The 13,397-nt window shown below is 42.7% G+C and overlaps 1 protein-coding gene across 1 annotated transcript; it reads left to right on the top strand.

Annotated features, from left to right (window-relative positions):
* Nucleotides 1-1,694: 1,694 nt before the first annotated feature.
* On the top strand, nucleotides 1,695-12,951 carry LOC138854643 (cyclin-C-like). The gene is made up of 3 exons (XM_070098941.1): nucleotides 1,695-1,844; nucleotides 4,113-4,314; nucleotides 12,213-12,951. The coding sequence occupies exons 1-3, from the start codon at nucleotides 1,733-1,735 to the stop codon at nucleotides 12,223-12,225; spliced, it is 327 nt and encodes a 108-aa protein (XP_069955042.1). The 5' UTR covers nucleotides 1,695-1,732; the 3' UTR covers nucleotides 12,226-12,951.
* The last annotated feature ends 446 nt before the right edge of the window (nucleotides 12,952-13,397 follow it).

The following is a 13,397-nucleotide window of genomic DNA, read 5'->3' on the forward strand; positions in this document are numbered from 1 at the left end:
CTATACATTCACTTAACATCTCCCAAAATCTCTCTCTCTCCTCTGCATTCCTCTCTTCTCCAGGTGCATACACGCTTATTATGACCCACTTCTCGCATCCAACCTTTACTTTAATCCACATAATTCTTGAATTTACACATTCATATTCTCTTTTCTCCTTCCATAACTGATCATTTAACATTACTGCTACCCCTTCCTTTGCTCTAACTCTCTCAGATACTCCAGATTTAATCCCATTTATTTCCCCCCACTGAAACTCTCCTACCCCCTTCAGCTTTGTTTCGCTTAGGGCCAGGACATCCAACTTCTTTTCATTCATAACATCAGCAATCATCTGTTTCTTGTCATCCGCACTACATCCACGCACATTTAAGCAACCCAGTTTTATAAAGTTTTTCTTCTTCTCTTTTTTAGTAATTGTATACAGGAGAAGGGGTTACTAGCCCATTGCTCCCGGCATTTTAGTCGCCTCATACGACACGCATGGCTTACGGAGGAAAGATTCTTTTCCACTTCCCCATGGACAATAGAAGAAATAAAAAAGAACAAGAGCTATTTAGAAAAAGGAGAAAAACCTAGATGTATGTATATATATATATGCATGTGCGTGTCTGTGAAGTGTGACCAAAGTGTTAGTAGGAGTAGCAAGATATCCCTGTTATCTTAGCGTGTTTATGAGACAGAAAAAGAAACCAGCAATCCTACCATCATGCAAAACAATTACAGGTTTTTGTTTCACAGTCATCTGGCAGGACGGTAGTACTTCCCTGGGTGGTTGCTGTCTACCAACCTACTACCTCCCCTTCCTCAGATCAAATGCAATTGCCTCCCATTTCAAAGGCACTGTATGACCCCTCTAGGTTTAGCGCTTCTCCACGAATACAATAATTCAATTCCTCGGGAATTCCTGGTGAGAATAGTGGAATCTGCAATAAAAATGGCTTTTGAATTGAAACGTTGTTGATAGCCAAGGCAAACTTGACATCTGCACGTTTGTAAAAAGGCCTTAGAACATTATATATTGCTGTAAAATGCTGCAATGGGAAAATACTGTATATCATATGGATTTTTCTTTCTTTTTTACTCTATTAATATTTATATGGATAGTCTTTCAAGGCATTTTATACCAGAGGTCTGGTGTCATGCTTTCCCTTACAATCCGCATTTCCCCAATTAAGCTATTTCCTTTTCCATTGAGATTAATTTTTTAATGGTATCCCAGCAACTCAAGACTCATCAACTACCTTACTAGAAACTATTCCGAGTCCTAGTACTAATCACCAGCCACTCCTCTTGCAATAAATCTCATGTTATCAGTTTGAAATTAGTTAATTAATCAAACTGATTGCCTGCCATTTAAATGCCTTAGCATTGCAAGATTTTTAATCTTATTTTTGTGCCTTGTGAACATGTAAGATTGCAAATCTTGCAGTATACATACTTATTTTTACTTTGCACCAAAATTACATTAGCAACCTACTTCATCCTTGCTAAAAATCACAATATATGTTACATCAACTTAAGGTTATTCAACCTATCTTAGATCAACCTAAATTTAAAATAAATGAAATATATGAATTTTATTAGGTTCATACTGATTATCGTGGAATTATTATTACATATAAATTACATTTGGTTTGTTTTATAAAATAATTGTTTTATAAACAAAGCTTTGGCTTAAAACAATTGTTGCTATATTTTTTGTTTATTTTTCAGGCCCTTAGTTCAGTACATGCAAGATCTTGGTGGGGAGGGTGAGGTGTTGCAGCTAGCTTGGCGCATTGTTAATGACTCTCTACGAACTGATGTTTGCCTCTTGTTTCCTCCATACGAAATTGCTCTCTGTAAGCACAAAAACTTTAAGAATTTAATAATAAGTTTATTCTTTATATTTCTTGATAGCAATCTTTATCTGTATATAGGCAATGTAACATTCCCATACAGATAAAAGGGCTGATGTGACACTCCCTTCGTAAGTAGGATTTATACTTTCACAATTGAGCATTCCTCTCACATGGATATACATCCTCTGACATGTGTACTGTTAGCCCCTAGCATGTAATTGCTTATTTATAATTATATATTCATAGCTACAAGAGATCAGCAAAGCTTGTATATCACTCTCAGTATTTAGTCTATTTGGAAGGTGTAAATTTCCATTGTTTTGCAAATGCATTAATTTTGTTCTTATCTCTTTTGACATGTTCATATATTGACAACTAATCCAGGCACTGAGATAGTAGTTTTTAAAAATTCTGGTTAATCTATGTGGTTTGGCAGTTGTCTTGTCTCAAAAATCTTTTGTCTGGTGTATTGATGTTCCAGTATTGCTCTGATGTTATTCTTACTTCAGTAAGATTGAGTCATTGAGGAGGATCAGCGAGGTAATCACTACTTGCTAGTGGCCTAAATTGAACAGAAAGCAAGTACTCACTACTGCTGTTGCCCAGCAAAGGGTATTACTGGTTACCACACCCTTGTATGTCCTTAGACACACTGTCTTGCAACACCCCTCCCTACCATTGGGCTGGCACCACTAACTGGGTTGCTTTTCCTGATTAAACAACAAAAAAACAGAATGTCTCATTAATATGTAGGTATCTCTTGGAGTGTGAGCAGGGTAATATTTAGTGAAGGAGGGGTGTTAATGTTGCAGTTTAAAAACTGTAGTGTAAAGCACCCTTCTGGCAAGACAGTGATGGAGTGAATGATGGTGAAAGTTTTTCTTTTTCGGGCCACCCTGCCTTGGTGGGAATCGGCCGGTGTGATAATAAAAAATAAAAAATTCAGGGAAACCGGTTATTTTCATATAGTCGGACTTGAGTCCTGGAAATGGGAAGTACAATGCCTGCACTTTAAAGGAGGAGTTTGGGATATTGGCAGTTTGGAGGGATATGTTGTGTATCTTTATACGTATATACTTCTAAACTGTTGTATTCTGAGCACCTCTGCTAAAGCAGTGATAATGTGTGAGTGTGGTGAAAGTGTTGAATGATGATGAAAGTATTATCTTTTTGGGGATTTTCTTTCTTTTTTGGGTCACCCTGCCTCGGTGGGAGACGACCAATTTGTTAAAAAAAAAAAAAAAAAAAAAAAATCTCTTGAGGTTTACTTGGCTCCATGCTATGATTTTATTTATTGCTAGTATATCAAAAATAATGTGAGGATGGATGTAATAAAGAAGGGAAGCACCATAAGCACATGTGTGTCACCCTGAAAGTTTCATCCAGTGAGAACACTAGACATATTTCCACCTAATGCTTTAAAACTACTTGTTTCAATGGATGCATTGATTTGTGTACTGCTCATGAGACCAGTATCCAAATGGGAGGAGAATTAAATTGGTCCCTTAGTTTACCACTTCTCAAATGTGCCCAGTGTTAGGTGGAAATGTGTAGTGTTCTCACTGGACACCTGATGTTTTGTGGCATGGTGTTGTAGTGGTCTAGAGTGTCGAGAGTTTAGCTAGCTTCCAGGGAGGCTGCCCAGATGACTCGGGTTCAAATCCTGACCAGTCACAGTATGTCCTATTCAATACTGTATATACTGGTTGGAAGCACAGTGCATGTGCTCTGAGAGGAGTGGGGATGTTTCAGTTTGGAGAGGCAGTTGAACTGTAATGTCTGCACACTTGTGGCAGGACAGCTACTGAATGAATGATGGTAAATGTGTTTAATTTTTTAGGTCACTTTACCTCAGTTGGAAATGGCTGGTGTGTTAGAAAAATACTGTATTGTACATACTGTTACTCAAGACTACCGGTAATGCATCTATGACAGTAAAATGTGCAGTTTGGTTATCAGTGTTGGTTAAGGGCTTTTGATATTAGAGCTATCTTCACCATTCTTGGATCAAACCTGATTGCTTCCTCCCATTCCCAAGCTGCTATGGATCTTGTATCTTAGGCATTTCTGCATGAATAAAATAATGTAACGCTTAAGTAAGATAATTCTTTGAAATTACAAAAAATAAAAAATTGTTGTAAATTAAATTTTATTGACAAAACAGAAACCATATATTATACTCATTGCAAATTAGTGTATTCCATGAATGTAATAATATCTGTTGCTATTTATTTTCATCATGTATAATATCTTTTTGTTTATTTTCAGCATGTATACACATGGCATGTGTGGTTCATCAGAAAGACTGCAAGCAGTGGTTTGCTGAACTAAACACCGACTTAGATCGTATCATGGAGATCACCCGTTATATACTGAATCTGTACGATCTATGGGAGTCTTATGACGAGCGCAAGGAGATTCAGGGGCTGTTGCAGAAGATGCCCAAACCCAATACTCAGCCAGTCCCTCGGTGATTAGAACCAAATATTGTGTGTGTAAATCCTGTAATAAAAGAATAGAGAGTCACAGTATCGTGGCTGGAACATTCACAGCTAACCTGCGACTAGTTTCAAGGGTTAATTTACTCTGGTACCTGGTTTGAGGTTTGGCTTCATGGTTGACTGCCTGGCCAACAAGGTTTATATGATATTTCAGACAAAACTTTAAATGGCTTTTTTGGTTCATTGTGAACTATTATCAGCTCACAGCATGATAATAGTTCAGGAGATCAAAATGCTGTGTGAAGTTTTCTTTCCAAGTTGTGAATTAGTCAACCCTGAATTTAATGGACTAATAGGGTGGCTTGTAATAGCAGCTGTGGTGGATAGAGATGAGATTGTTCTCCCGTGATCATAACAATAATGGACAATTGTGTAACCAGTGGACTTTGTCTAGTGCTTCCGAATCCGTTTACCCAGCAGATTTTGTCCTACTTAGGTTCATGAAATGGAGGGTGCTCCTCTTCAAGGGGGGCTCCTTGGCGTGGTGAAGAGGCTCTTGATCTGAGGAATTAGACCTGTCGGTCTCCTTCCTCAGACCGAACCTAATTACCCCCCAATCCCCCGTTCCCTATCCCATCCTCCCCTTTTTCCTTTCCTCCTCCTCCTCCCCACCCCTCCCTTTTGCCCTTCCTTTTTGGCATTTTTTTTTTTTTTTTTTTCCCACAGGCACGCTAGTTCCTAGGTAGGGGAAAGGGTACCGGGGTCCATCCCATTCCGTTGAGGTTCTTGGCGGTGGCGTAGTTTGCCGTGGAATCTGGATTGCCTGGGGATGTCCCGATCCCTCTCCGGTCTCCCGGAGGGTGGCTTTGGGTGTCTCTCGGGCGACGGGTGTATCTCTGGAAGCCACCTTTCGGATTCCGGGGGTGGTGGCCGAAGGAGGTATGCTTTGTGGCAGATTTCCGGCCGCCCTCTCTTTTGTCCACCGAGGTAGCTCGGCAGATGTGAGGTTGCTATCCCGGATTGCCGGTTTACTGGCATGATGGGTAGGGTATGGCACGGGTTCCATGCTGCATCTGCGCTACTTGCGGTGCTGAGGTCCTCTTGGGCGCGGAGGGAGATTTCTGGCCCTTTCATTCCTCCTAGGAACTATCCCTCCCCGGTCCCCCCTTTTTTTATTCTTTTTTTTATTTTTATTTTCTTTTCTTTTCTTTTTTTTCTTAAAAACAAAAAGAAAGAAGTAACCTAACCATGGCAGCCCTAGTCCATGAACCTGCTACCCCCGGGCCCCTTCTTGATACCGCACCCCGTTCTGACCCCGCCTCGTCTTTGGACCACTCTTCGGACACTCCTCATGCCTCTGTACCTCTTGCCGGTGCTGTTTCCTCACCCGCTTCAGGTACTGAGGCCTCGACTGACTCCTTCGATTTATCTGACCTTCGCTCTCCTCTGACTATGCTTCCGGCCTCTCCCTCTATGGTGCGGCAATTTTCGAATCGCCGGCCCGTTCCACGTCGGACCAACTCTGGTCCCACGCCTAAACGCCAACGACAATTACCTGCTGATGATACTTCTCCACCTTCTCGTTCTTCTCAGAAAAGATCGACACGTCCTTCACTACCTTTCCACGCTCAGTTTCAGACTGCACAATGGACTAAATTCTTCACTTTACGACCGACTTCCTCTACTGCCTATCTTTCTGACCACAGTATTGGCAAGGCACTCCTACGCCATGTTGGTAAAGATATTTCTTTTCATGCTCTTAAGAGCGGTACGCGCATCATCACCGTACAGAATGCTACCCAGGCTCATGAGCTTTCTCGTCTTTCCCATATCGATACTGTTCCTGTCACTATTGAAAAACATCATTCCCTCAATTCTTGTAGTGGTACCGTCATTCTGCCCCATACCATAGTTCAACAAAATTTCCAGACATGTGGCACTGACATTCTTGAACAGCTGGAACTCCAAGATCTCCCAATCCTCAAGGTAGACACTTATGTTCTTCCTGCCCGCGGGCGGAGACGATACCCTAGCAATGTGGCTCGTTTAACTTTTGACAGCCGTGAACTCCCATCCTCAGTTTATGTAGCAGGACATCGGTTACAAGTTCGAAAGGTGATCCCTACACCGCAACAGTGTAGAAATTGCTGGCGATTTGGCCATCCAGCGAAATATTGCAGATCTATCGCCGAATGCCCAGTCTGTGGTGCCGATGACCATTCTAATACGTCTTGCAATCGACCTCCCTCTTGCCTTAATTGTCATGAGGCTCACCCTTCGTACTCTCGCCGTTGTCAAGTCTACTTAAACGAGCGGGAAATCCGTTACCTCAAAGAGGCAGAAGGTCTCCCTTATGCCATGGCAGTTTCTCATCTCCGCCTCCAAGGGAGACTACCTCGTGTTTCTTATTCCCGTGTTTCAAAACGTCCCCCCACTTCTGGGATCCCATCTTCTGCAACCACCTCTGTGGTTACCTCTCCCATAGTCACTCCTGTATCTAATTCTTTTGCTGTCCTAGGCTCAGACGTCCCTACTTCAACGCCTCAGTCTGATCTCGCTTCTTCGTGTTCTCCCTCACAAGCCTCAGTAGCGACGAGATCTCGTATGACACCTCCTCCCAATCGTCCCTCTACTTCTCAAAAGTCAAAAAAAGGTCCGTTAACACCTCCTACCCATCTTCCACCTCCTCATTTTACCTTCCCTGTCTCTGTACCTGGTTCTTCCCCTCTCACTGGCTCTGTTACAAGTGTAGAGGTTCACCCTCCTCCTCGTACTGTACCTTCCTCCCCTGTTCCCTCCCAAGTTTCTTCCTCTTCTGCCACCTCCCAGGTTTCTGCCTCTTCTGTCCCCTTCCACGCTTCTCCAGTTCCCTCCACCCTTTCACCCCCCCCTACCTTGGTACAGTCCATTACAGTTCCAATCTTTACTCATCCTCCCCCTACCATTTCCAATATTGTCTCCCATACGACGTCTCTGAATTCCGAAACACTTGAAGCAATCTCTGAATATATTGCAGAGACCAAACCATCAATGGACACTGATCCACCCTCCGTTCCTTCTCTCTCCTCTGCTCCATCTGCGCAACTCCTTTCTTCACAGCGCACCATTCCTTCGCTGCTTGAACGTTTTCCACTGCCTCCGCATGTGGACTTTTCTAACCCCTCTAGTCCGTAGGAACCCTTACCTGCGGATTTCAGGTATCTTTATCATTGCCAATCATGGCCTATTTACAGTGGAATATACGCGGCCTCAGGGGTAATCGGGGTGAGCTTCAGATGTTACTCTCCCAGTTTTCCCCTGTTGGTGTTTGCTTACAGGAACCAAAATTACACTCTGCTGTTATCTCTCCCATCTCAGGCTATAATTTATTGTATTCTTCAGATCCTTTTCCTGATGGGACCTTTAATGAAAGTGCCCTTCTTCTACGCACTGATATTCCGTACCATCAGCTATTTGTTCGTACTTCGCTGCATTACACAGCAGCCCGTATCCACTTGCATAGGTGGTATACGCTCTGTTCTTTATATCTCTCTCCTTCTCGGGCATTATCTATTCCGGATATTGCCTTTCTTGTTTCGTCATTACCGCCACCGATTCTGTTACTTGGCGATTTTAATGCCCACCATTTCCTCTGGGGGGGGGGTCTCACTGTGATTCCCGTGGCATTCAGTTAGAGGCTTTTCTTGCCACCCACCCCCTCCATGTTTTAAATACAGGTACTCACACCCATTTTGATCCTCGGACTCACACTCTCTCTTGCATCGATCTCTCAGTCTGCTCTTCCTCCGCCGCATTAGACTTCACTTGGTCTGTTCTCCCGGACTTACATGACAGCGATCATTTCCCAATCATTCTTACTTCCCCTTCATATTCACCACCTCTTCGCATCCCACGCTGGCAATTTGATCAGGCAAATTGGAACCTTTACTCACACCTAACTGTTTTTAGAGAGGTTCCTTCTTCGTCCTCCATCGATGAGCTTTTACACCTCTTCTCGTCCTCCGTTTTAACCGCAGCTTCTCATTCTATACCCCAAACTTCGGGCAGGCATTCTCAGAAATGCGTGCCTTGGTGGTCTCCTGCTTGTGCTCGTGCAGTACGTTTGAAACGCGCTGCATGGGGCAGGTACCGGTACAATAGAACCACAGAGAGACTTCTTGATTTTAAGCAGAAGCGTGCGATCGCTCGCCGTGTCATCCGTGACGCTAAACGCACTTGCTGGCGAGATTATGTCTCCACCATCACCTCTGCTTCCTCTATGAGTGCAGTCTGGAAAAAAGTACGAAAACTGAGTGGTAAATATTCTCCTGACCCGGCTCCTGTTCTGCGGGTTGCCGGTGTTGATATAGCAAACCCACTAGATGTTGCCAATGAAATTGGCAATCATCTGGTCCGTATTTCTCAGGGACTCCATCTATGCCCCTCATTTCTTTCCTCAAAGTCTGCCAGAGAGTTAGCACCCTTGGACTTTTCTTCTCTCAGAGAAGAACAGTATAATGTGCCTTTTACACTTCAAGAACTGGAGGCAACACTCTCAGCTTGCCGATCATCGGCAGCTGGGCCCGACGACATTCATATTCGTATGCTACAACATTTACATCAGTCAGCCCTTGCAGTCCTATTACGCCTTTACAATCTTATTTGGTCACAAGGAGTTCTTCCACAGCTGTGGAAATCCGCCATTGTTCTCCCTTTCCGCAAACCAGGCACTACGGGACATGAAGCCTCCCACTATCGTCCCATTGCTCTTACCAGTGCAGTTTGCAAAGTGATGGAACGCCTAGTAAATAGACGTTTAGTGTGGTATTTAGAGACACACAACAGTCTCTCCACTCGTCAATATGGCTTTCGTAAGGGACGTTCTACCATAGACCCCTTACTACGCTTGGATACGTATGTTCGTAATGCCTTTGCGAATAACCACTCAGTTATTGCCATATTTTTTGACCTTGAGAAGGCATATGACACAACTTGGAGGTATAATATTTTAGCCCAAGCCCACTCCTTAGGCCTTCGAGGCAATCTACCATCCTTCCTTAAGAACTTTTTAACTGACAGGCATTTCCGTGTTCGGGTTAATAATGTGCTCTCCCCGGACTTTATCCAAGCTGAAGGTGTCCCCCAGGGATGTGTTCTGAGCACAACACTTTTTCTCCTTGCTATTAATGATTTGGCCTCTAGTCTTCCATCAAATATTTGGTCATCACTCTATGTTGATGACTTCGCTATTGCCTGTGCAGGCGCTGACTGTCACCTCATTACAGTTTCTCTCCAGCATGCAGTCGACCGTGTTTCCAATTGGGCCACCACACATGGGTTTAAATTTTCCAGCACTAAAACCCACCAAATTACTTTCACTAGACGCTCTGTCATCTCCGATCATCCTTTGTACCTCTATGGCTCCCGTATCCCTGAACGTGATACAGTCAAGTTTCTGGGCCTCCTCTTTGACCGTAGGTTATCCTGGAAACCTCACATTACCTCTCTGAAGGCAACTTGTCACAGCCGGCTGAACCTTCTTAAAACCCTTGCTCATCTTTCATGGGGAGCTGATCGTCGAACCCTCCTTCGCCTACATTCCACCCTCATTTTATCGAAACTTGATTATGGTGACCAGATCTATTCAGCGGCATCTCCTGCTACTCTCTCTAGCCTTAACCCCATTCATCACCAAGGATTACGTTTATGCCTTGGTGCTTTTCGCTCTTCCCCTGTCGAGAGCCTCTATGCAGAAGCGAACGTTCCATCCTTATCCGATCGCCGTGATGCCCATTGCCTTCGCTACTATGTACGCTCTCATGATCTCCGCAATCCTTCCATTTATAGAATGGTCACTGATATTAGTAGACATTCTTTATTTGTTCGCCGCCCCTGTTTACTCCGTCCCTTCTCTCTTCGCCTTCATTCGCTCTTGTCTTCTCTTCAATTACCACCTTTCTATGTTCATGTAGCATCTCACTTTTCCCTACCCCCCTGGGAAGTTCCAGCTGTTCGAGTCTGTTCTTTCTCTCTCCCTTGCTCGAAAGCCCAACTGTCTACGGTCGCTTCCCGCTCTCTTTTTCTTGACCACTTTCACTCTCATTCTCATGCCATTGCTGTGTACACAGATGGCTCTAAGTCTTCTGACGGCGTAGGATTCGCAGCAGTGTTTCCGGACAGCGTCGTACGAGGGCATTTACTATCTTCGGCTAGTATTTTTACTGCTGAATTGTATGCCATCCTTGCAGCACTTATCCGTATTGCATCTATGCCTGTGTCATCATTTGTGGTTGTCTCAGACTCCCTTAGTGCTTTACAGGCTATACAGAAATTTGATACACCTCACCCCTTAGTCCTCCGTATCCAACTTTGGCTACGCCGCATCTTTACCAAGCATAAAGATATTGTTTTTTGTTGGGTCCCTGGTCATGTTGACGTACAGGGCAATGAACAGGCAGACACTGCTGCGCGGTCAGCAGTACATGACCTACCAGTTTCATATAGAGGTATTCCATTTACGGACTATTTTGCTGCAATATCTTCCCACCTTCACACCCGTTGGCAACAACGTTGGTCTACTATGCTCGGCAACAAACTTCAATCTATTAAACCGAGTATAGGTTACTGGCCGTCTTCTTATCACCAGTGTCGAGGTTGGGAGACTACTCTCTCCCGTCTTCGCATTGGCCATACTCGTCTTACTCATGGATATCTCATGGAGAGGCGCCCTGCTCCTCTCTGTGAGAATTGCCAAGCTCCATTATCAGTCAGCCACATTCTGTTGGACTGCCCACTTTATCAACGAGCACGCAGAATTTACCTCCGTCGTCGTCTTCGCTCCGCTGCTCTCTCTTTACCTTCCCTTCTCGCTGATGGACCCACCTTTCATCCGGACTCTCTCATTGACTTTTTGACAACAACTGACTTACTTCACAAATTCTGATACCTTCAGCCCTTTCTACTTCAATCTCTTGCTACCCTCTACCCCCGTACTATCCCCTGCCCCGCTGTTTTCTGTAACCTACTGATCATCCCTCCTCCCTTCTGCCATCCAATACCCTCGCTTCCTTCCCTACCCTGCAGCGCTGTATAGCCCTTGTGGCTTAGCGCTTCTTTTTGATTATAATAATAATAATAATTAGGGAATTGGATCTATGCTCCAGTTCCCTGAATTGAGTCTGAATACCTTCCATCCCCCACCCCCACATGCACTGTACAATCCTACGGGTTTAACACTCCCCGATGATTATAATAATCCACCTTGCTACGTTCTGATCCATTATTCTGTTTTGTGTTTATTCTTTTATTCATTTTATCTACCTAATTATCTAGTTATGTATTTTTTAATTATCTCTAATGATGATGGTCCAGGATGGACTGTAACATCTAATGATCCTCTCCAAGTCTGATTTATATGTGAATTCTTGCATTAACTAATTTAATTACAGTGCTTTCTCTTTGTGTTTCTTATTGCCTATATGAATTTTCAGTGGTGAGATCCAGCTCTCAGTTCTGCCTCTTAAGTTATAACTGATTGATGTGCATGGGCTTCTCATACCTAGTTCTGAACACCTGTATGGAGTCTGCTCCTAAATCATTGCTCAGTCCATTTCTCCTCTTTGTCACTCTTATGATGAAGAAATTTCTTTTGTTATATCTGTGACTTATTTGGGTGTATAATTTCCAGTGGTGCTCCTTGTTGTATCCCTGGTTTGTCTATCTCTATCCACCCAGTCTATGCCCAGTAGTATTTGGTGTGTAATGATTACATCCACATTTATATATGTGTGTGGCATACTTGAGAGTGGGTTTACAAATGCCAATATAAGATGTACATTGCTGCATCCTTAAAGTTCTTTTCCTTCTAAATTTTGTGTGTGGCTAAATGCCACACATTGTATTTGACATTTATTTTAATGTATTAAATTGTAGTATCTCTCTTTTCTAGAGTCGTAAGATAAGCAGAACCCTAAGCCCATGGTGAAGTAGGTGCAGTTATTCGAATGGGGTGCCAGATGCCATCTTGCCCTAAGGTCACCCAAGACATGCTGCCTGCAAGCATGCCTCTTACTCCTTGTCTCTTAGGGAACGTTTGTGTTAAGGACACACTGCTGTGGCAGCTGATTTTCAGTTAGGATTAGGTGTATTAACTGGGTATTTGCCACCCTATCAAGATATGTGTTTATTTATTGTAAGGTTAATGGCTGCTCATGGTTTCTCCAGCTTTATAAAGGATAATTGTGCAAATTTCATGTACATTCACTGTATGTGATTTACAAAATTTGTTAAAAATTCTTATAATAGGGAATTAAGTGTTAATGGTCTGAGTGAGCTTAATATAACTGCAACAGGCATTAAGTCTGGAATGCCTGTATGCAGTAAAGCAAGGGAAACCTATTCTTTATTAAAAATGAGCTTGTTGCCACTGTAACATCATTATTCTTAGATCTTAATTGAAATTTCTAGCCATCACTTATCATATGTCAAGAGTGACATTACTTATTTCTTGTCCAAATAAATTATACTGATAATGGGGGCCACATTATATCTATGAACCTTGGATAGAAATTTTGTAGTTATATTCAGTGTAACAAATGTGTCATTATAGCAATTTTTTAAATGTCTCTTTCTTTGAGTATTAGTATTCCCATTAGTATACAGTAAATATACATTGTCACACTGTACCATCAGTGTTGTCTGATTTCTTTTGAGTTATCCTTGGTAGTTTACATTATGTATGATGATTTTACTTATCTCCATGGGAAAGTGGAACAGAGTTCTTCCTCTGTAAGGCATGTGTGTTATAAGAGGTGACTAAAATGCAGGGAGCAGGGGGCTAGTAACCCCTTCTCCGGTATATATTACTAAATTTAAAGAGAAAGTTTCGTGGGATATGGCTGGATTGTTGAAAGAAAAATTGTACTTGTGTATACTTACCTCACTCATTCTTTGTTGGTTGGCTAACAAAAATTTTTTTTTTCTGGGAACAACTTTCAAAGGGAAAGGCATATCCTCTTGTTAGTGAAGGGTTTGCACAATAATGTAATTTTTAATATGTTAAAAATGAAACTCTCAAATATATCAATATATTTAATTAGTATTAACATTTGGTGTCAATAATACATGTTACAAC

The sequence above is a fragment of the Cherax quadricarinatus genome, chromosome 65 (genome assembly GCF_038502225.1).
Source record: "Cherax quadricarinatus isolate ZL_2023a chromosome 65, ASM3850222v1, whole genome shotgun sequence".
In the NCBI taxonomy this organism is placed as follows: domain Eukaryota; kingdom Metazoa; phylum Arthropoda; class Malacostraca; order Decapoda; family Parastacidae; genus Cherax; species Cherax quadricarinatus.